At 39.1% G+C, this 20,700-nt stretch overlaps 1 protein-coding gene and 1 long non-coding RNA gene across 5 annotated transcripts in view; both read right to left on the bottom strand.

Annotated features, from left to right (window-relative positions):
* Positions 1 to 3,156: 3,156 nt before the first annotated feature.
* LOC116322851 lies at positions 3,157 to 8,979 on the bottom strand. The gene is made up of 4 exons (XR_004199665.2): positions 8,823 to 8,979; positions 8,499 to 8,593; positions 8,107 to 8,183; positions 3,157 to 5,586 (listed from the first exon to the last, which is right to left on the bottom strand). It is a non-coding gene; the product is annotated as an uncharacterized LOC116322851 (long non-coding RNA).
* Positions 8,980 to 10,297: 1,318 nt separating this feature from the next.
* Positions 10,298 to 20,700, bottom strand: part of trpm7 (transient receptor potential cation channel, subfamily M, member 7) — a 107,095-nt gene continuing 96,692 nt past the window's right edge. For 3 of the 4 annotated variants that reach the window (XM_039612309.1, XM_039612312.1, XM_039612300.1), the window contains 6 exons: positions 15,000 to 15,283; positions 14,728 to 14,810; positions 13,079 to 13,284; positions 12,765 to 12,816; positions 12,350 to 12,456; positions 10,298 to 11,258 (listed from right to left, as the gene is read on the bottom strand). In XM_039612309.1, coding sequence (XP_039468243.1) covers positions 11,146 to 11,258; positions 12,350 to 12,456; positions 12,765 to 12,816; positions 13,079 to 13,284; positions 14,728 to 14,810; positions 15,000 to 15,283 — 845 coding nt within the window. In that variant the 3' untranslated portion in view covers positions 10,298 to 11,145. Of the gene's footprint in view, positions 11,259 to 12,349; positions 12,457 to 12,764; positions 12,817 to 13,078; positions 13,285 to 14,727; positions 14,811 to 14,999; positions 15,284 to 20,700 lie in introns of those variants that run through there. The other variant, XR_005613096.1, reaches the window with a different exon arrangement.

Here is a 20,700-nt window from a genome sequence, read left to right as displayed (position 1 = left end):
ACGCCATCAACTCTTATGTCGTTCAGAATTATTCTTTAACCTAGAGCACAATTGCATTCAAGAGCAAAGTTTCACCAGTTTAATCTCTGTGACGCAGTGGAACAGAAACAAGCAGGAACTGCAAATGCCACACAGAAAGACCACGTGGATTTGAAACAAGGACCTGCTCGCTGTGAGGTAACAGTGCTAACCACCGTTCCACCACGCTGCCCAGTCACGAAAGGTCTCAGTGGATAATTTGAGTGTCGGCCAGCAGATGAGGATACTGCACTGAACACAAGTGTTGTAAAGAGAGCAAAGGTGATATGCCAAAGAAAAACTGCACTGAGCAGAACAAACAGCGATGACTGTGACACTTTGAGTGGGTGTCAAATTGAGCCTATCCTAGCTACTATAGGGTGAGAGATGGGGTAGAAACCGACTCACTGAACTAAAAAATACTGATAGTTAAACAAATATCTGACTCCAAGGGGATTTGGGGGGTGACTTTTTTTTTTGTGTGTGAAAAATGATCCTGCAGGCAAAATAGTTCATTTCTTTCTTGCAGTTGTGCTTATGATTGCCTTTTTTATGCCTGACTGACATTTAGAAGTATTTTAGTTTAAGATTCGTGAATGAAATCAATGGTTGCACTGTTAAAATTTTAATTGTGGGAGCAACAAACTTGATTTCTACAAACACATACTTAACACTCCTGCTCTCGTCCCCTTGGCATCAGTTAATGCCGTTTTGTTAAACTGCTTTAGTGTGTCTGATGTGCTGGGTTGTGGGATGTTGTTGTTGATTTCCAGTGCGTCATTTATCAACAAGCTGGGTTATTGTTGTGAAGTTATTTGTGTTTTAACCCAAAGCATAATTTTTCTAAACATAATCAAGTGCTTTTTAGTGCCTAAGCCTAACATCAGAGTGGGAGTGACAGTAAAAAACAATCGGAAATACAAAGTAAAAACACAACCCCCCACAAGAGAACAAAAGCCAGGTTCTCCTGATCGGTGCACCAAGAACTTATGCCACCATCACTCCTCCAACCTCCTCACAATGACTTTGCTGTCTGTCTGTCAGTGTCAGATATAGCTGCAGCAAGAGTGTCTGAGCACCAAAAGACACCTTTTGGTTCCTTTAGTGGTTGCAGGACGCATCTGAAAATTATATTACACACCTGGATTAGAACTGGTGGTATGGCTCTCTAACGGGCTTGTGGAGAGTGCAGGCTGGCCAAACTATGCCTAGGCTTTATTCCATGGCCAGACCTTTTTAGCCTGTGGTGTGACCTCTCACCACCTAAGGGGGTGGCTGTCAATAGGACGTAGACCTTCATGTGGACGGCTGTTTTTCCAAAAGGGAACAACTCACTGGTCCGATTCTCCACTGTAGCAGCGCTTGGTGTGGGGCCTGATTGAACGAATAGAAGTGGAGCCCTCTGGGGCTTTTGTCAGTCACCAACTCCAGCAAAAGTTGCATCTTTTGCAGCCATGGATTACTTCATGAAGTTGCCCAAGGTCTGATCTGACCTCTACAACACTGCAGAGGCTGGAGGAAGACTGCATCATGGGAAGTCGCCCATCATCCTGACGCTAAAGGCGGCAAAACTAAGCTCATCTGATCAGGCTCTAACTTTCAGGCTTGGTCAAAAAAGTACAGATTCTTCTCTCCAGAAACCAAACTTACCCACATCCTGTAATTCAACATAAAATCTGACCGTATTTGTATTATTTACAGTAATAATTGCCCTGTTGTATTTTGTATTCTGAGTTTCATTCATTTTGCACAAAGACAATTATTTATATGGACATTATTGTGATATTGCAAGCTCTTTCAACCATCATAATCACTAAGAAAAAAATCTGCATTATCCATCTCAGTTTAGAATAACCAGGTCACCAAACACGTATCTGTTTGGACTGTGTGAAGAAACCCTCAGGAAAGCTTGCAGACTCCTTGTAGGAACACAGAAGAAGCCCAACCAATCAGCAGGCTGAAGCTTGAAGACGCCTGAAGCTCCCAAAAACTTCGCTTTACTCAACAAGCTTCAGTGTTAAAGAGGTTCTTTCACATTACTGCAGCCATTTAACAGTCAGTAAACATTTACCAACTAAAGCAGCTTACAGGAGCAATCACAAACAACAAGGTTTAAAGACCTGTGGAGAGTTTAGGCTTAACAACAGAGAATGACAGCGTTTAAGAAAGTGCGCTATAGAAATCACAGAAAACAGATAAAGACAAAGACCAACTTGTCTGTTATAAATAAGATGTGTGTGTGTCTGCTGAGAAATAAAACACAATTACAGCGTTAACAATAGAGCATTAATGGGGCACCGAAACTCTGCTCTAAGTGTAGTCTCTCTCACACACACACACACACACACAGTTGCATGTTTCTCCATTACAGCCATGACATATATGCAGTCGCACTGTTTGTGAAACAGAAAACCATGACCCTCTGATGTGGCTTTGTGCTTCCTGTTGATAGTTTTTTTTGGTCTTCCAGTGAACCCCGAGCATCCAAGCAGCTGCTTACAAATCCTCAGTTATTATCATGATCTGTTTATTTTATGGATTATAAGCTACAAAGATTACACAGATGGCGACCTCTACAAGTGCTCTGAAAGAAGACCAGACAGGGACATGGCTTTGCATTGTTTCAGCTGACTGATGTCTGATGTCCTTTAAAAGGTGGTGTCTGGTTATTCTTTCTGTGCATTAAATTTGTTTGTTTTTTCATAGATAAAATATAAATGATGGGCACTTCCTGTGTTACTGCACACAAAACAATCAATGCATACTATAAGAAAATAGCTGAAATAAGGTAAAATTGGAGAAAATAATGATATATTTTAGTTTATAATGTTGTATTTATCAGGAATTCATTAATGCCCTTTATTCAGTTGTAGTTTATTGTATGTCACCCTCACCCAGTTCCACCAAACACCAAATACTCCATCAAGGAAAATAGTTTCCAGCTAATACGCCTTTTTTGTTCCTGTTTTGAGAAATGCCTCAACAGGACATCGCTGTTGAATTTCTAAACTGTAGCAACAATAGCAACAATAGCAACAATAGCAAGTTGGAGTGGTTCAGTGACAATAGGAAACGCCACGTCAATCTGGTGTGTCATTGTGATGCATGTTTAATTAAAGAAAAACTTGTTACACAGCAGAGAGGCGAAGCTTTAGATTTAATCCTTTCGCACAGTGGAAAACAAAGACAACATTTAAAAAATGACAATAGTGAGACTTTACTTTGATAATGCTTCATTTCAGGGTTGAATGTGTATAATACAATAAGATTTTTAAAAAGTCATAAAATATTTAAATATATGGGTTTTTTTGGTTTGCTGTATCATATATAAACAAATATATCACATAACACAGCTTGTGTATATTTAGACTAATATCATTTATCATTTATCACATATGACAGTCAGCTGAGAAAGTTTTTCCTTTCATTGCAGTGACTGATAATATTATCCTGCGGATGACATCAGCCCGGGTACAGCTAGGCCTCTGCAGCCTTTTTAACAAACAACTTACCACTGAGTGGTGTGAAAATCGCTTCAGTCAAGCAAATCAGAGATTGAACAGTGATTTCTTTGTTTTTATTTCATTTTTGAAAAAAAGAGAGCTGCAAACATGAACAACAAAGCTAATGTGTTTGAAAAATATATTAAATACGTGTCACTAATTCAAAATCTGTCTAAAACCTTTAGATGACAGTGCACTCACCACGCAGGTCTATCAAAATAATAGTCCCATGTGCTTTTTTATATGTGGCAAAGTATAAAACATATACATGACATATCATTAAAATAAAATACCTGCTAGAAAAAAAAAAAAAGTTCACGAAGTATCTCATGTTATCTCAGCTTCTTTAAAAATGTTACAATGGAAGGCTCACTAAATAAAAGAAAGATAAAAAAGAAAAACTATTCAACTCTTGAAACTTCTCTTGCTTATCAGGTAATGTTACAGTGTTTCTCAAACAGTGCGGCAGGGCACTATTGTGTGGCAAGGGTGGCCAGTTGAGAGGGGGAGGGGATAAACAGACAGTTTGTGGTAGCACTTAATAATAATGTCACACTATTAAGCATTATTAAGGTATTAGCAAGTGCTTAATTCATCATTTATGAAGCATTGCTCCTCCTTAGCATGCCATTTATAAATGCACATATATTATTATGACTGTGATTATTGTTAGCAGTGAAGTAGTAGCAGTGTTAGCTATACAAGGGTAACAGTAACAGATGGATAAACATTTCTGTATATAAATGACATACCACGGCAGATAATGCTATATAAATGATGAATTAAACACTTCTAATATCTCACCATGCTATATTAATGGTTAATAGTGTGACATTATTATAAAGTGCTGCTGAGGCTGCTAATGCTACAAATGCTAATCTGAAGCTTATTTTAAGTGAAATTCAGCTTAGATATGTCTTATTCTTAATGAATGTTAAACTGTTGTGAGATTTGTGGCACGCTAGAAAGAGGTTTGAGACCTACTGGATTAGGAGATGGATGTCACTCTCATGTCTGCACCATCACTGTGAAGCTGCAGCTAGCCGCTAGTTAGCTTAACCCATCTTTCATGTTTGTTTGTTTTTTCACACAATACACTATGGGGCACAAAACTGTGATGATCGGATCTTTGTGCACATTTCAAAGATGTGATAAAATGTGTGTTTTTTTCAGCTACACTTTTTCAGCTACACTTCAAAACTATTTAAAACTCAACTGCACTTCCTGTTTGCTTGACACATTTACTATATAGCGCTTCAGGAATATATGCAGAGCACCACAGACGACAGGAAGTGTGCAGAGACCACAGCAGCAGATCTGAATTAAAACAGTCTGCGAGTATTCGACAGTGTTCAAAAAACCATTTTGTAACAGCTGACGTGCAGCTCAGCGTTAAAACATGACACTCGTTTTCTCATAAATTGAAGTTTCTATTAAACAAGCATAATAATCAAGGGGCTACCCAAGGTGCTGTTCACCTGTGTGCGCTATCCTAAGGCAGGTACATATGAGTGACATCAGTCTCCTCATTCACAATTATTCTATTCAAGGCACAGAAACAATGTTTTTGTTTATCTAAAAAGGGAAAATCCAAATGATGAATGTAAACTAAACTTAGATAAGTTTATTAATAACCTGTGCTAGACAGACCTGATGAGAGCACATCTTCAGGCCAATGTCAGCTGAAAAGCTTCTCCAGTGGCATCGTGCACACACCACATGCAGTTTTTAGTGTGTGCATTCATAAACAGGAGCGCAGATCAGCAGTCAGGACCTCTGATGGGCTCCCATCAGCATCTCATCTGTGTGTGCATTCACAGCAAACAAGTTGTCTGATCTGTGACACTTTTAATTAACAAAATGTGTTAACGTCCCTTTCTTTGATGCTTATGTTAATTTCTTTGGATAGAGAACAAGGAAACACAAACAAATAAGAACATCAGTCTGTCAGTGCAAATACAGCTGGCGTTTCATCCTCCATCTCCTATTGGGTAGAGCATCTCTGTTTCCAGTTCTTTTTCGTTCCTTTCGTGTTTGGAACCATCGCTCTCACCTTCTCTGTCAGCTGGTTGAACACAAAGATATAAAGTTTGTAATCAACACATCCTGTTCTAGAAAGCAGGTTTAGTGAAAACTCTGAGTTTGTTAACCCTGATTATGGGAAAAAACTCTCGGTTTTCGGTTCCAGAAATAACCCCTGGGTCAGTTGCCACAGTAACAGAGTCTGTGACACTCGTCTGCTCACTTCAACAAAGCCTGAGTTTCTCTCTAAGCCCTCCCTTCCTGCAGATTACTGACACAGCTTCACTTCCTCATTCATACAGTCGACATCAAAGCTCACACAGCTGGGGGTTCATTTGTGACCCCAGTCGAGTATTTATAAGTGCAGCGCTACAGTTAATTTGTCAGCCTACTTTGCATTTTACAGAAGTTGTAAAGAAAAAAGAAGAAAGTTTATTTAGTTTAAATTTAGTTTCGCTTTAAGCACGTTTTTTAACCAAAGAGTCGGGAAAGTTGTGTTACTGCAGCTAACACATAATATACAAGTTGGGTCAATAAAATAAAAACAATATCACAGAACAAAACACACTGAAGAGGGAGTTCAGTTAACTCTTTGCCCCATAGAGACGACATCTGACGACCTCCCTGTACCCATGATGACGAGTTCTGACACCTCCGGAAATCTTAATAAAAGTGCGGTTTGATAATCATTCAGATAGTTTCCAAGGGCAGCTGCAAAGGCATACATCCTGCTTACTAACTTCTAATGCAATTCTATAAGCAGAAATATGACAGAAACTGCTCAGTTCAGGAAAAAAACTTAAAGGGTTACGTGCTGTAGGCTTTTAAAGGGGGAAGAGTTCAACAGAAACTACAAAGGGGTGAAGAATTCAAAAAGTCGAAACATAAATATGATAAAATAAGAAGCTATTAATTTGTTGTTAATCAAATTATTATAACGTATTATAAGTTTGCAGGCAGCAACAAATGGCCTCACTCAAAGTGCTTTATTACTGCAATACATAACTCATAACAATTTTAAAATCTACATTTTTAAAATAAGAAAAAAATATGAGGATTACAGAGATAAATGTGCATTTTGGGTTTTTTTTTTAATCTCTTTTAATAGAAAGAAGTCAAAACCATTTCAGAATCTCTCTCATATAGAAAGAAAGTAACATAAGTTTGATAAATGTGAACAGAACGAGGGATAAAATTAATATTGAGCAGAATGATAGTCGCTAAAAATATTTATATTTAAAGTGCATTGAGTGCGCAAGTAGAGTAGGATAGTGCTATTTACTATTGACCAAATTAGCTTCTTCAGTTGAGGTTTAACACATACAAGTTCACACCTCCACAAACACTGTAAACCCAGTTATCCAGTTATGCATTTGCTATTTGTTACAGTTAATTCCTTTTTTAACCAGTCTGTTATCAGCACGAGAACAGAGCAATCATTGTGGACTTGTTTTCATCTTAGAATATAATCTATAAACGACATCTTTCTGTGGATTGTGAGGCAGCTGTCAAGCGTTATCAAGTTACTCTGCACTCAAACATTTCATCACTTTAGCAATCACTTAATCTTTGTTAGGGGTTCGGTTAGAGGTTAGGTTAATGTCTCTGCTTAATGAAGACTTTTCCCCTTAATCAGACATAGACATGTAGAAACAAAGCTCTACTGCCTAAGTGAAAACACATCTTCTAGTTTCTGAAAATGTGCCTCATTATAACACGTGGCTAAAGCCTTCTGCACACATACATTTTGGTAAATGGAGCCTTTTCTACAAGTAGCTTTGGTTCACATCTAAACAGTGTTTTAGATTACGGAGCTTTTAAAAACCTTCAGAAACCATCTTTGTCTTTTTTATGAGGCCAAACGATGCTGTGCTGTTGTTTCTAGACGTCTGATTGGCCAACACTTCTATACAGTTAAGATTATATTGCTGCACTAATCAGTTTATAAAGGGATAAAATTGAATATCGAGCAGCATTGAGTTTAGCTTATTGGTTCCACCGTCCACAACAGTCCCAAGTTTCTCATGTGGCCCCTTGAGAAAATGAATTGTCCACTTCTGATCTAAACAGCACTTATCATTTATTGCATTTTAATGCGGACAGATATGTTTTTCAAAAAGAAAGCGCAAAATTCAAATTTTAAAAATGATTTGTGCGCAAGTCGCCTAAGACAAACACTAACCCAATTAATAACTAATGGTTTTGAAACAATTCTGATCTGCCTTGTCCTCATCTCAGGCTCATTCAATCCAGATTTCAGTGCCAAACTCAGAGTTTGTTTGATAAACCTGCTTTTGTAAACAGAGCCCAGGTACTTCCTTGTTAGAATGACAAACCAAAAGTTGGCTTGAAAACATGTGCCACTAAAAAAAAAAAGGAAGCTAATTTATGTGCATAAAAATCATTTGTTTGTTCAGCTTGAAGCAGAAGAAAACTCTACTTAGCTGGCTTTGTTGTTGAACAGGAGTAAAACGCACAGTGTTCAAATTAACATAAATTCATTTGAAAAAAAAAAAAGGGGACACTATAGTCTGAATAAGATGTAGATCTACATTTCACTAACCTCTTCATTATCAGGAAACTCTCCCGTCTTCAGCTTGGAGTAGATTAGCTCACCATTCACTGACACCTCAAAACTGTCTGCGATGGGGCGAGAAATTCACAAAAATGAAACTGTTCATATCATTTTACACACATTCTGTCAGCATGACTACCTGCTAAACTGCTTTTTTTGTGTGGGGGGGAGGATGCCACGGGGAAATACCACCAAAATACAGATCTGTGACATGTTTCATGGGTAGGTAGAAATAAGTAAATAATAAGAAAGAAAACTGTATTTATACACTTTTTTCCCAGCACGAAAATTAAAAAGCGACAGTGAAATATGCTTGTAATTGAAATGGCATGAGTGGATTTCCACAGACAATGCATGACATAAAGACCAGAGCAGCTTACCGTCTTCTCCTGTGAGTCCTGTTACTTTCACACCAGGAACCTGCCGGAGGAGACCAGCTAGATCCCGGTAGCGAAAAGCATAACTTCATCCTTTACTGTGCCACAAACCAACAATAAGGGAAGACACATCAACATCAACATTTACCACACCTTTAAGCTCTAGTTTGAAATACAGAAAAAATAAGCAACATAAATGATAAATTAAATGATGCATTTAAAAACAAAAATCATCTCAAAGTAAAGCTACATCTTAAAAGCATAATGAATAAGTAGAAGGAAAAGCAAGTGTGCTGATACAGTGTGCACAGAATACATTAGACTTACCAGTATTCAACAGTGACTGTGGCCATGGTTTGCAGCTGCTGAGATGTAAACTCAGTGCTCAGCTTCAAGAAGTGAAACGCCTAGTCACGATCACAGTCGACTATATTAGAAGCAAACCACACCCAGTGGGAGGGTGGATGACTTTTTTTTTTTTCTTTCTTTCTTTCTTTCATACAGTTTTCAAGTGACTCTCTGTCCTGTGATGACTGCAGCCACACCTGATGTCTGACTTGTGGGAATAAAGGTTCAGCTAAGAATGTAAAAAATGCAAATCTTCCAGTTATCTGGCATCAAAGTTCTCCTTTCAAGCATCAAATTATGGCACAGGTGAGGAGTCTTGTCAGTGTGACCAAAGGCAGCTCAACAGAGGTTTCTCTGTGTGCGGTCTTGATAACAAGCAGCCGCTTCTCACCTCAGGAATCTGTGAAAACAGCACAGCTACTGTTTCCTTCTGCAGAATGACAATCAAGTATTTCTATGCCTTTCATCTGCAGGCAGGGCTGCTGGTAGCTTCAGCGCACCGGCAATATTACAATTTAACCCACGTTGGTTAGATTTGCATGGCTGGAATATAACTAAATGTCAGGTGGCAGACTTTACCATGGGAGCAACTAATCACTTTCACTTTATCTAGAAAAGGTTACAAAACTGAATTTGGCTTGTTGTATTTCTTAGAGTAGAAATGTAGTTATGCCAGTAGCTCCAAACACTCACACATTCCCAGTTATTAGTTCAGGACAACTATTTCAGTATTCCACTCCTTTTGGTTATGTTTTATAGACACTTTCAGCTGTTTGTCCATTTTTTTGGCAACAAACTCCTTGATTCACACTATCAGTTACAATTTTAACAGGTGGGTACCTCACGATTCAGTGTCTCCGATACTATTATATACGAGTTTGAACAGTTTCCATAAGCTAACCTACCAGTGGCTAATAATTTCCAGCTTTTTATTAATATTTTACTACTCAGCCTTAGTTAACCACTACAGTTGGCTAACCTAAATCTTGTTAATAATTTTCAACTTTTAAGTTATAATTTTAACTATCGGTTTCACTTTTATTTTTTTCGTATTATTGATGACGATCAATTAATATAATCTGTAAATTAATTTTTGCTTTCTGGTTAAACTGTTACCTTTCTTTTTAGGTTTGATCATAAATGTTAAGGTTCGTTAAGGTCATTTCTCCATGCACCTGACTGGCCGTCACTAACGGTGATGCATTTAAAGTGCATTTTACCAAACCATCTGTCTTGTTTTTTTAGATCTGACACAGAAAAAGCACAAAATCCCCATGTTCATAATTATTTAGCTTATAATAACAATAATAATATCATAACTTAGAATAAAAAAAAAAAAGAGCAAAATATTGATGTGTACTTACTGTAAGAGCTGCAGGCAGGCAGAAACATAAGAGTTAGAATCTGAATAGAGACCACAAATGTTAACACAATGATTATTTTAAGACTTGGGCGATGTTGCTAAAACTTTAACATTTTATTTTTTTTAAATGATATCCAGTACAAAATGTATACAGTAATACCCTTATGTTTGTCACTTCCCCTGAATAAAATATTTTTATCTGTTCAGCTCATGCCAGGTAACAGTATCTATAAGATACACTAGACTGTAATTTGCTCATACAATAGTTGATGACAAAGATATAGCAATAGTACCTTTGTAACAATAAAAACTATCATCGATATTTTGCTGGACACACTTTCAATACAATAAAATTACATACATTGTTCTGTAAAAGTTGCATTGCAATCTGCCCATACTTTACAAGATCTTTATTCGTGTATATGTTTTCAATAACTAAGAGACAAAACGTTTGATACAAGTCTGTAAAAATGATCTGGTGGCAATCCGCCGTGTAGCAGTGACTCGGTTTCAGCAAGCGATCTCTTCTGAAGCTGCTGTAACAGATATACAATGCACTTAGATTTGTTCTTTTTTTTTCTTCTTTTTTTGGTAAAACAAGGCAACTTTTCAGACTTCTTAATAAATAAATCCTTTGCAATGACACTGTACCTGTTGATATATCCAGTTTACATATATATATATATATTCATAAAATTGTACAAAATATTTTAAAACCTTCTCCACACCCTTCCCAAGTATATACTAAAAAAAACAAACAAAAACAAAGAGTAAGATGGTTGATTTATGTTCACACAGCATTTTGGTGGGCGGGACAGAAAAACATGACACAGTCTGCATGCACTGGTTTCCACTGAAACATAGCTATTCCAGTTCATTGCACCTTCTTGCTCCTTGGCTATGACTATAATGAATCAGGTTAGTGTCTCCTCGCACGCATCACAGCATCAGCCTCATTGATTGGCGGGACTCTTTAACGCCACCCCCGGCGCTGGGAGGTTCTTCTTGTGGGAATGTCACCTTATCTGGTGTGTAGTCGTTCCTCTTCAGATCTGGTGAACATGAAAAATGGGAACAAAGTTAAAGTGTGGTCAATAAATCAGAATTCACGCAGGTTTGTGCAGTTCAAAAAGCTTCACAGATAAGTGGCAACCTAATAACGAAACATGTATGCAATAATGTAGAATACATTTTTTTTTTTAAAGTACAATTTTAATTGGCTTATAAGCAGAATAAGAGTACATAAAACACAGAAGAATTAAAAATCTATGGATACGTTAATGAAAATACATCTAGATAAAATAATAGACAGCTTCAACACAAAATAATAAAAAACTCTGCATGCAATTGTAAATAAAAACCCAAACTTTTTAAATGGGAATGTAAATAAATATTAATAATATTAATATTATCATCATCAGGTGTGAGGTTTTTTTTTTAAACAAGCATGAATCAGCGGCCAGTAAGCAGCCCCGTTTGTCACCAATTTTATTCTGTTGACGTTATAGCGCGACCAATGAAAGGATGTGTGCGCACAAATTGACGTGTGCGGTTTCACAGTAGTATCTTCCGTGGGCGGAGAGGTGATGTAAGGGTTGAAGGTTTGCATGTGCATTTGATTATGACTGGAACTTGTACCGGTATGTCTGATATGCGTTTGCTTTTTTGTTTATAACCCATTTAGTGTTACATATTCCTGCCCAGAGACTACAAATGGAAATATGCAAGAAGCTAAATGTGGAACAAAGCGTCTTTTTCTAATGTGAGAACAGCTGTTTTGTGAGATACTTTAGATATAACTACTGTTGTAGTGTGGTAGCCCCTGTGGTATTACTGATGACTGTGGGGCAGCAGAAGGTTGATGTACACCCTTTATGATTGCACTCATCCACCTTCCATAATCCACAATGTCTGGCCAGCAGAAAAAAAAACACTTTAGTATGTCTATAAAATCATGTATCACCTGGGCTTTGGATTTTTTCTTAGCATGTCCCACCTCAGAAGCAGATCAAGTTAAATCTTACTAAAATCCCCTGGTCTCCACCTGTAATGGCTCCAGGCCCCACTGTTTGCGACCCACTCATTTCATGTAAGATTAAAGTGAAAATTAATTTAACTAAAGCAACAATTAAATCTCTCTCACCAGGAAGTTTGAGTTTCCGACAGCAGGAGTTGCAGTGGTGTTTTGTACGGAAGTTTCTAATAGCATCGTCTCCCAGGTTTGCGGGTCCAAATATCATATCGTAAGATCTGCAGCAGGCACAGAGACATCATTTAGGACAAACTGACAGTAATGTTAAAACTGAATTAAATATGAAGACAGTATAATTTTAACTTTACCTATAGTCAATTCTTTGTAATATGTTGGGATATTTATAAATTAGATCCATTTTGTAATATACTGTACTATTTAACTTTAACTTGCTAGTTGCTGTTCTTACTGTCTTGGAGCAACTGTGACTGCATCATTTCCTCTGAGAAAAATAAAGTATTCTAATTCTGAAATCACATCACAGATTAAAAGGGCAACTGGTTTATGTGAGAAATGGAGCACTCACCCCTTCTCACCGCTCTTTATAACTGAAGGATCCGTCAGAATCTCCCCGACACCTACAGGAGGCACAAGATTTGTTTCACAGCTGACAGAGTAAAGAAGATGAGAACACCTCAGCTAATTGCTCACGTTTGTCAACTACAAGTATAGATGTCATCATTTCTAAACAAGCCCTTTGTCTTGAACTCCTTAACTGAAAGTGATGGATTCTATTGTTAAATAAATGAACTTGACAGTTTTTGAGGCATTGAAAGATGAGTTGTAGTTGTATTAGGTGGGACCCATCACATGTCCCGAGGGTGTGCGAAGACATTTTACCCTGCAAGTCGAGCACCAGTAGCTCTCCCCGGGTGTACTCGTAGGTCCAGTGGCTGAAGGCCAGCATGGTTTCCTCCAGGAGATTGGTGGGGACGATCTCATCACCGTTGTTGTTGTTGAACTTCCTGAACTCGCCGGTAATGCACTCCTCTATAGCGAACCACTGTCCAGCAGAGTGGCAATACAGCAAAAAGACCTCCAGGAACCTGAAAGCACATAGCAGGACAGGCTTCATTCAAAAGCAGTTTGAAGTTGTTGGAAAAGATGCAACAAAATATATCATGCATTAAGTTTTCATTATGGAGACTTGGTATTAGTTTAAAAATAAACTGCATTTAAAGTTAAGAAAAAGAAAAAAAAACCCAAACATTTCAAATGACAGAAAGTCTTTGGTGCTCCAGGAAACATTAGTTTGGCTTCTTAAAATGCAAATATTTGCACCAGAAATGTGGCAACTGCTTTGCATTTTAATTTGGAAAGCAGCCGAGCAAGGTGAACTGCAATAACACATGAAATATCAAGCTCACTAAATGGCTGGATCTCAAAGAGATGATATCAAAATACCACCAAATAACTGAATGATGTGACGCTGGTGACTGAACCCATAAAGTAAAGCAATATCTATGTTAAAAACATTTTAACAAAGACTTTTAGCCCTCATGGAGCACATCACATGAGAACAACAGGAGCACTGTACAAGAAAAAAACCTCAAACAGATCAAAAGACGCACACAAACTCTGCTCACTGCCAGTGCAAACGAAACTCTTCCTGTTTTGTGAAAGCACTGCACTAATTAATATAAGCTGATTTTTATTTTGAAGTGGTCTCAGGAAATACTGGCCTGGTTGCTGTTGCGATGACTCATCAGTGGTCATTTTTAGACATTGGTTTGAATTATTGTGACTGATGCGATGACCAGAATGATATCAGATTACACACATTGAGATGGAAAAAGAGGCCGACTGTGGCTTTAATGCTTTAATAAAAAAAACAAGAGTTTGTCCAGCTGACCAGAACTGTTAAAGCTGTAACAAGCTTAAAAAAAAAAAAAAAAAAAAAAAAAAAAAAAAAGGAAGTGAAATCTTTGACTTTTATGCTTTAAGTCCTGGAAAATGAGGCCTGCAAAACTGATACAGATGAATAGTAAACGAAGTGTTCATTTGCTTAACAAATAAAGGTATGTAGACTAGCCTGTAGTTCAGACTATGACAATAAATAAGAACACAGGATGACAATAATGGCTTTATCTAGCCACCATCTTCCAACAGGCTCTATTTTTATTATGTAGATGTACAGGGGTGTTTTTCAGTGGTTGTAACAGTGTAAATAAAAAATGTCACCATGACGCATGACAAACACGGCTCTTGAACAAGTTAATGTTTATGTCGCAGATGGAAAACTTGAACAAGCTTGTAGTCAAGGTCTGAAAAAATATTTGTATGGAAATATAATTAGATTTTTAAAGAACTGATACTAGTACCCACTGATGACACAGTGACAGACATGCTCATCAAAGTAGATGTAGGATGTTGTACACCCTAGTGAATGACTGACAGAAATAAGAGAAATGGTAGGATATGAAAAATAAAGCCTGAAAGTGGTTCTGTACTTTATGGCTGAATGGGATTTCTGTGTCAGGCACACTTACCTCGGTGAATAGGGGATTGTCTTCGGCCTGATTTGGTTGAAAGCAAATGTCAGTTTCTGAGCAGCTCGTTGTTGTTGAATTTCCTGCAGTGACACAAAGCAGCACTGGATGAAGGGCTTCAAATAACCTTTATAACGCAACGTTACACAAAGCAGTGCATGTGAGGGTTGCCAACAGGGATAAACGAATAAAGATGTTAAAATACTGCCATAAATGACATTATTTTGCTAACACCAACATGCCAGAGTAATCCACAGGTCAAAATATTTTACCCTGAGACAAAGATGGAGCACGGTGTCCTCCTTGTAGATACTCTGCCATGTTCGGACCACCTCAGGAAGGAAGGATTTGACTATATACAGGTGTCCTGGTTTCAGGATGTCGTACTCTGACCAGGTACAGAGCACCTTGAGGGCCCGTCTGAGTCCTCCGCCCATCTCCTCCTTGCTGAGAAACTCTATTTTTGCACAGAGGCCCCGCTGAGCCCAGGAAGACATGCTGTTGTTGATCGTGTTCGGGGAGCTCTCCTCCAGACGGTAAACGGTCACCGGCTCCCCTGAAGGAACACAGAGCAGCAGGTGATGATTACACCTCACGCTGTCACAACCTTAAAATAAACAGTAGCTTTTAAATCTCATTCGTGCAGGCGTGTTGGTCTAATAGTGACAAGCGCTTGTTTCGACAGATTTGATTCAATGTCTCTTTAACTACGGTAGCTGCGGGTCGAGCAGCTAGTTATGCTCTATGCTCATTTTTCCTAATTGCCTAATTGTTTGGGTTTTTACCATAATATTTGTGGGTTTTTACCTAAAGCATCTTGAGGCAAATCTTTTCGTAAATGGCATAATTTCCATTAATGCAAAGAAAAATAAACAAATAAAAAGTACAACTTTAACCGGTTAGGAATTACAGCCATTTTACTATAAAGGTCCAATTTTCAGAAGCTCAAACATCATTGGACAAACTAACATATTCTGACTGTACACGTGTAAAATGTACAAGCCGCTGCTCTCACTTTGTTTCACAATTGTTGGTCTGGAGTCTGAAAGTAGTACTCTTGCTCCATGTCAATGCACTTTATTTATTTTCTGGGGGCATCTGGTGCATATTTGCATATGATCCAAATGTTTTGTCTTTATTATCACTACAATCTTTGCTACCACTTTTATAGATTTTCACATGGATAAATAAGGGATGTATATTTGTTACACATTTCTCTTCCCTGCTCTGTATTTGAATACTTTAAGTCACTTTTCGATTGATTATTCTTGGGACATTTATATCAAAGAAGGCAAACAAACAATGTCTTTGGGCTGGACTTTAACTGAAGTCAGCGCAGTTACAAGATGCATCCTCATCAGGGACTTATTAAACTTATTCTACTGAATGAGTGGGTTTTTTCCAACTTATGTTTTGGAAAATTGGCACAGAGCTTCTCTGGGTGTGTCAGTCAGAGCCTGAAAACTCTTTGTTCCACTCTTCCTCTTCCTGCTCCTCATTAGGAGCAGACAAGGGCTCAGGAAACAACAGCCAATAAATCCAGGTGTAACAAGAACTGCAGGTCCTTGAACGCTCTTAGGCCACTTAGAGTTTGCATCCACTTCTCTAAGAACCAGTATTTACATTTAGTTTGTACCAGTATCGCCATACAAAGCCAACATGCAGAACAACAAAACAGAGGTAAAAACTCAACTGTAGTGACCGATTAATTAAAAAAAGGGATCATTAATTCAGCAATTTGATCAAATAAATTGAACAGATATTGATCAACCAACAAGCCTCTGAACAGGACATAGAAATAAATTCATACAGTCTGGTAAAGTGAGCGACATTCATCAAGAATAATATAACAAAAGAAGAACTACAATGGTAACACCAGCAACAGAAGTGCAAAAATAATCTGCCAATTAAAGCTGCAAGCAGCGATAGGAGGGCCCTCGCACCCCCGGCACGTCGAGCCAAGCCCAACACCTAAAACCAGCGCTTCCGATCTGATGTCACATTGATGGAATTCATGCATTTAACCACCAGCTAAAATTTCATCTCATTCAACCATTATTATAGTCGTCCCACTAGGTGGCGCTCTAACCATTACTGACAAATGGCATAACAAACATTTCCGAACTCGAGTCTCATCACGCCTGCGACCTTTGGGAGAGATTGGACATTGTGTTTTTGAGCGACAGCAGGTTACTGCTTTGTGGCGGTGATTGAAACTCCACGTGCCGCCATGACCACCCCGTTCCCTGAACGTAAAAGCTTCGCAATTTAACATCACAAAGGTCTTTAGATTCCACACACAGGAGATCGCGTAAATCTAATGAAATCCCTTGGAGGAGTTCGTCAAAGTATGAGGCCTGAAAAGAGGGGAAAATGTCGCCAAATTTACACATTAATTTTAAAATGGCTGACTTCCTGTTGGATTTGGGATATTGCTCCAAGAGACTTTTTGTACATCTTGATATCTCCAATAAGCTTGCCAGGTTTCAAACTCATACATAAAACACAGAGCAGGGGCTGTTGTTTTGAAATTTTGTAGGGGCGCTGTGGAGCCATTTTGCGCTCTTCAAGGAAAATGAACATATAAAAGAAATCCTCATCACATTAGAGGTGTGCGCCAAATTTCAAGACTTTTAAACTTTTCAAGCCCCTCAAAAGCCACTTCATCTTTCATGGTGAACTGCGCTGCCACCAGGGTGCGCCGTTCAGTTTATAGTCACAATTTTCTCACTGAAGCATCAAGAGGGACTGATGGTGATATTCACCACTTTTGAGGTGGCCACGATGAACCTGTGAAAATCAGTACAACAAAATGAAAGACATGACATTTCCTGGTGCCACTAGGTGGCGCTCTACGTATTCCTGACAATGGGCATACCAATCTGTTCAGGGCGGGTCTGACATCATCCCTGTAAAATCTGGTACTGATCACATTGGATTTCATTGAGTTACACTAATTTGTTTCTTCATGGCGAGACCTCAATGTTCGCCATGCTGCTGGGGTCACACCTTCAGCGAAAACTCACAGTTTTCTCTGTTACCCAAGACCAACTCCTTAAGGCTTTCCTGGAGAAATTTGAGGCTGCAGATGTCACCCATTACAATACTGTACCCCAAAGTGTAAAACATGACATTTCCTGTTCCCACTAGGTGGCGCTGTCCCTGGTGTCAAATATGGCAGTTGAAATATGTTCAGGGGTGGAGCCTTATCATATGTGTCCACTTTGGTCAAGGTCGGACAATGTATGACAGAACGAGAGGCAATAAGATTTTCATGGCGAGTCATCGAAATTCGCCGTGGCGCCACGGCCTCACAGTAACCCGAAAACTCAAAAGCTCCGCAATTTAACATGGCCCAGGTGTGTAGTTGACACTGACCAAATATGAAGCTTGTACGATGAAATTCCAATGAGGAGTTCGCAAAAGTTCGAGGCATGGAAATGGCAAAATTAGAGCCAAAATGTCACCTTCACTTCCAAATGGCGGACTTCCTGTTGGGTTTAGGACATGGCCATAATAGACTTTTATGTGCGTCTCGAGCGTTAGATATGTGTTCGAGTTTTATACATGTAGGTCATACCCATCTCGGGGCTCGCGTTTCTCATTTTTCTAGGTGGCGCTACTGAGCCAATTTTCCCTGGACATGTCTCACGGACATTAAAATACGTAAATTTTCACCAGACCTGACGCGTCTGCAAAATTTCATGAGTTTTCGAGCATGTTTAGGCCCTCAAAAGGCCGATTCATTTGCCGAAATAATAATAATAATAATAATAATAATAATAATTAAAGCTGCAAGCAGCGATATGAGGGCCCTCGCACCCCGGTAGCGTCGAGCCAAGCCCAACACCTAAAACCAGCGCTTCCGATCTGATGTCACATTGATGGAATTCATGCATTTAACCACCAGCTAAAATTTCATCTCATTCAACCATTATTATAGTCGTCCCACTAGGTGGCGCTCTAACCATTGCTGACAAATGGCATAACAAACATTTCCGAGCTCGAGTCTCATCACGCCTGCGAACTTTGGGAGAGATTGGACATTGTGTTTTTGAGCGACAGCAGGTTACTGCTTTTGGCGAGTGAGTGAAACTCCACGTGCCGCCATGACCACCCCTTTCCCTGAACGTAAAAAGCTTCGCAATTTAACATCACAAAGGTCTTTAGATTCCACACACAGGAGATCGCGTAAATCTAATGAAATCCCTTGGAGGAGTTCGTCAAAGTATGAGGCCTGAAAAGAGGGAAAATGTCGCCAAATTTACACATTAATTTTAAAATGGCTGACTTCCTGTTGGATTTGGGATATTGCTCCAAGAGACTTTTTGTACATCTTGATATCTCCAATAAGCTTGCCAGGTTTCAAACTCATACATAAAACACACAGAGCAGGGGCTGTTGTTTTGAAATTTTGTAGGGGCGCTGTGGAGCCATTTTGCGCTGTTCAAGGAAAATGAACATATAAAAAGAAATCCCTCATCACATTAGAGGTGTGCGCCAAATTTCAAGACTTTTAAACTTTTCAAGTCCCTCAAAAGCCACTTCATCTTTCATGGTGAACTGCGCTGCCACCAGGGTGCGCCGTTCAGTTTATAGTCACAATTTTTCTCACTGAAGCATCAAGAGGGACTGATGGTGATATTCACCGCTTTTGAGGTGGCCACGATGAACCTGTGAAAATCAGTACAACAAAATGAAAGACATGACATTTCCTGGTGCCACTAGGTGGCGCTCTACGTATTCCTGACAATGGGCATATCAATCTGTTCAGGGCGGGTCTGACATCATCCCTGTAAAATCTGGTACTGATCAGATTGGATTTCATTGAGTTACACTAATTTGTTTCTTCATGGCGAGACCTCAATGTTCGCCATGCTGCTGGGGTCACACCCTTCAGCGAAAACTCACAGTTTTCTCTGTAACCCAAGACCAACTCCTTAAGGCTTTCCTGGAGAAATTTGAGGCTGCAGATGTCACCCATTACAATACTGTACCCCAAAGTGTAAAACATGACATTTCCTGTTCCCACTAGGTGGCGCTGTCCCTGGTGTCAAATATGGCAGTTGAAATATGTTCAGGGGTGGAGCCTTATCATATGTGTCCACTTTGGTCAAGGTCGGACAATGTATGACAGAACGAGAGGCAATAAGATTTTCATGGCGAGTCATCGAAATTCGCCGTGGCGCCACGGCCTCACAGTAACCCGAAAACTCAAAAGCTCCGCAATTTAACATGGCCCAGGTGTGTAGTTGACACTGACCAAATATGAAGCTTGGACGATGAAATTCCAATGAGGAGTTCGCAAAGTTCGAGGCATGGAAATGGCAAAATTAGAGCCAAAATGTCAACTTCACTTCCAAATGGCGGACTTCCTGTTGGGTTTAGGACATGGCCATAATAGACTTTTATGTGCGTCTCCGAGCGCTAGATATGTGTTCGAGTTTTATACATGTAGGTCATACCCATCTCGGGGCTCGCGTTTCTCATTTTTCTAGGTGGCGCTACTGAGCCAATTTTCCCTGGACATGTCTCACGGACATTAAAATACGTAAATTTTCACCAGACCTGACGCGTCTGCAAAATTTCATGAGTTTTCGAGCATGTTTAGGCCCTCAAAAGGCCGATTCATTTGCCGAAATAATAATAATAATAATAATAATAATAATAATAATAATAATTAAAGCTGCAAGCAGCGATATGAGGGCCCTCGCACCCGGCGTGTCGAGCCAAGCCCAACACCTAAAACCAGCGCTTCCGATCTGATGTCACATTGATGGAATTCATGCATTTAACCATCAGCTAAAATTTCATCTCATTCAACCAATATTATAGTCATCCCACTAGGTGGCGCTCTAACCATTACTGACAAATGGCATAACAAACATTTCCGAGCTCGAGTCTCATCACGCTTGCGACCTTTGGGAGAGATTGGACATTGTGTTTTTGAGTGACAGCAGATTACTGCTTTTG

Source organism: Oreochromis aureus, linkage group 1, assembly GCF_013358895.1.
Source record: "Oreochromis aureus strain Israel breed Guangdong linkage group 1, ZZ_aureus, whole genome shotgun sequence".
Taxonomy (NCBI): domain Eukaryota; kingdom Metazoa; phylum Chordata; class Actinopteri; order Cichliformes; family Cichlidae; genus Oreochromis; species Oreochromis aureus.
This window is presented reverse-complemented; position numbering and strand designations above follow the sequence as displayed.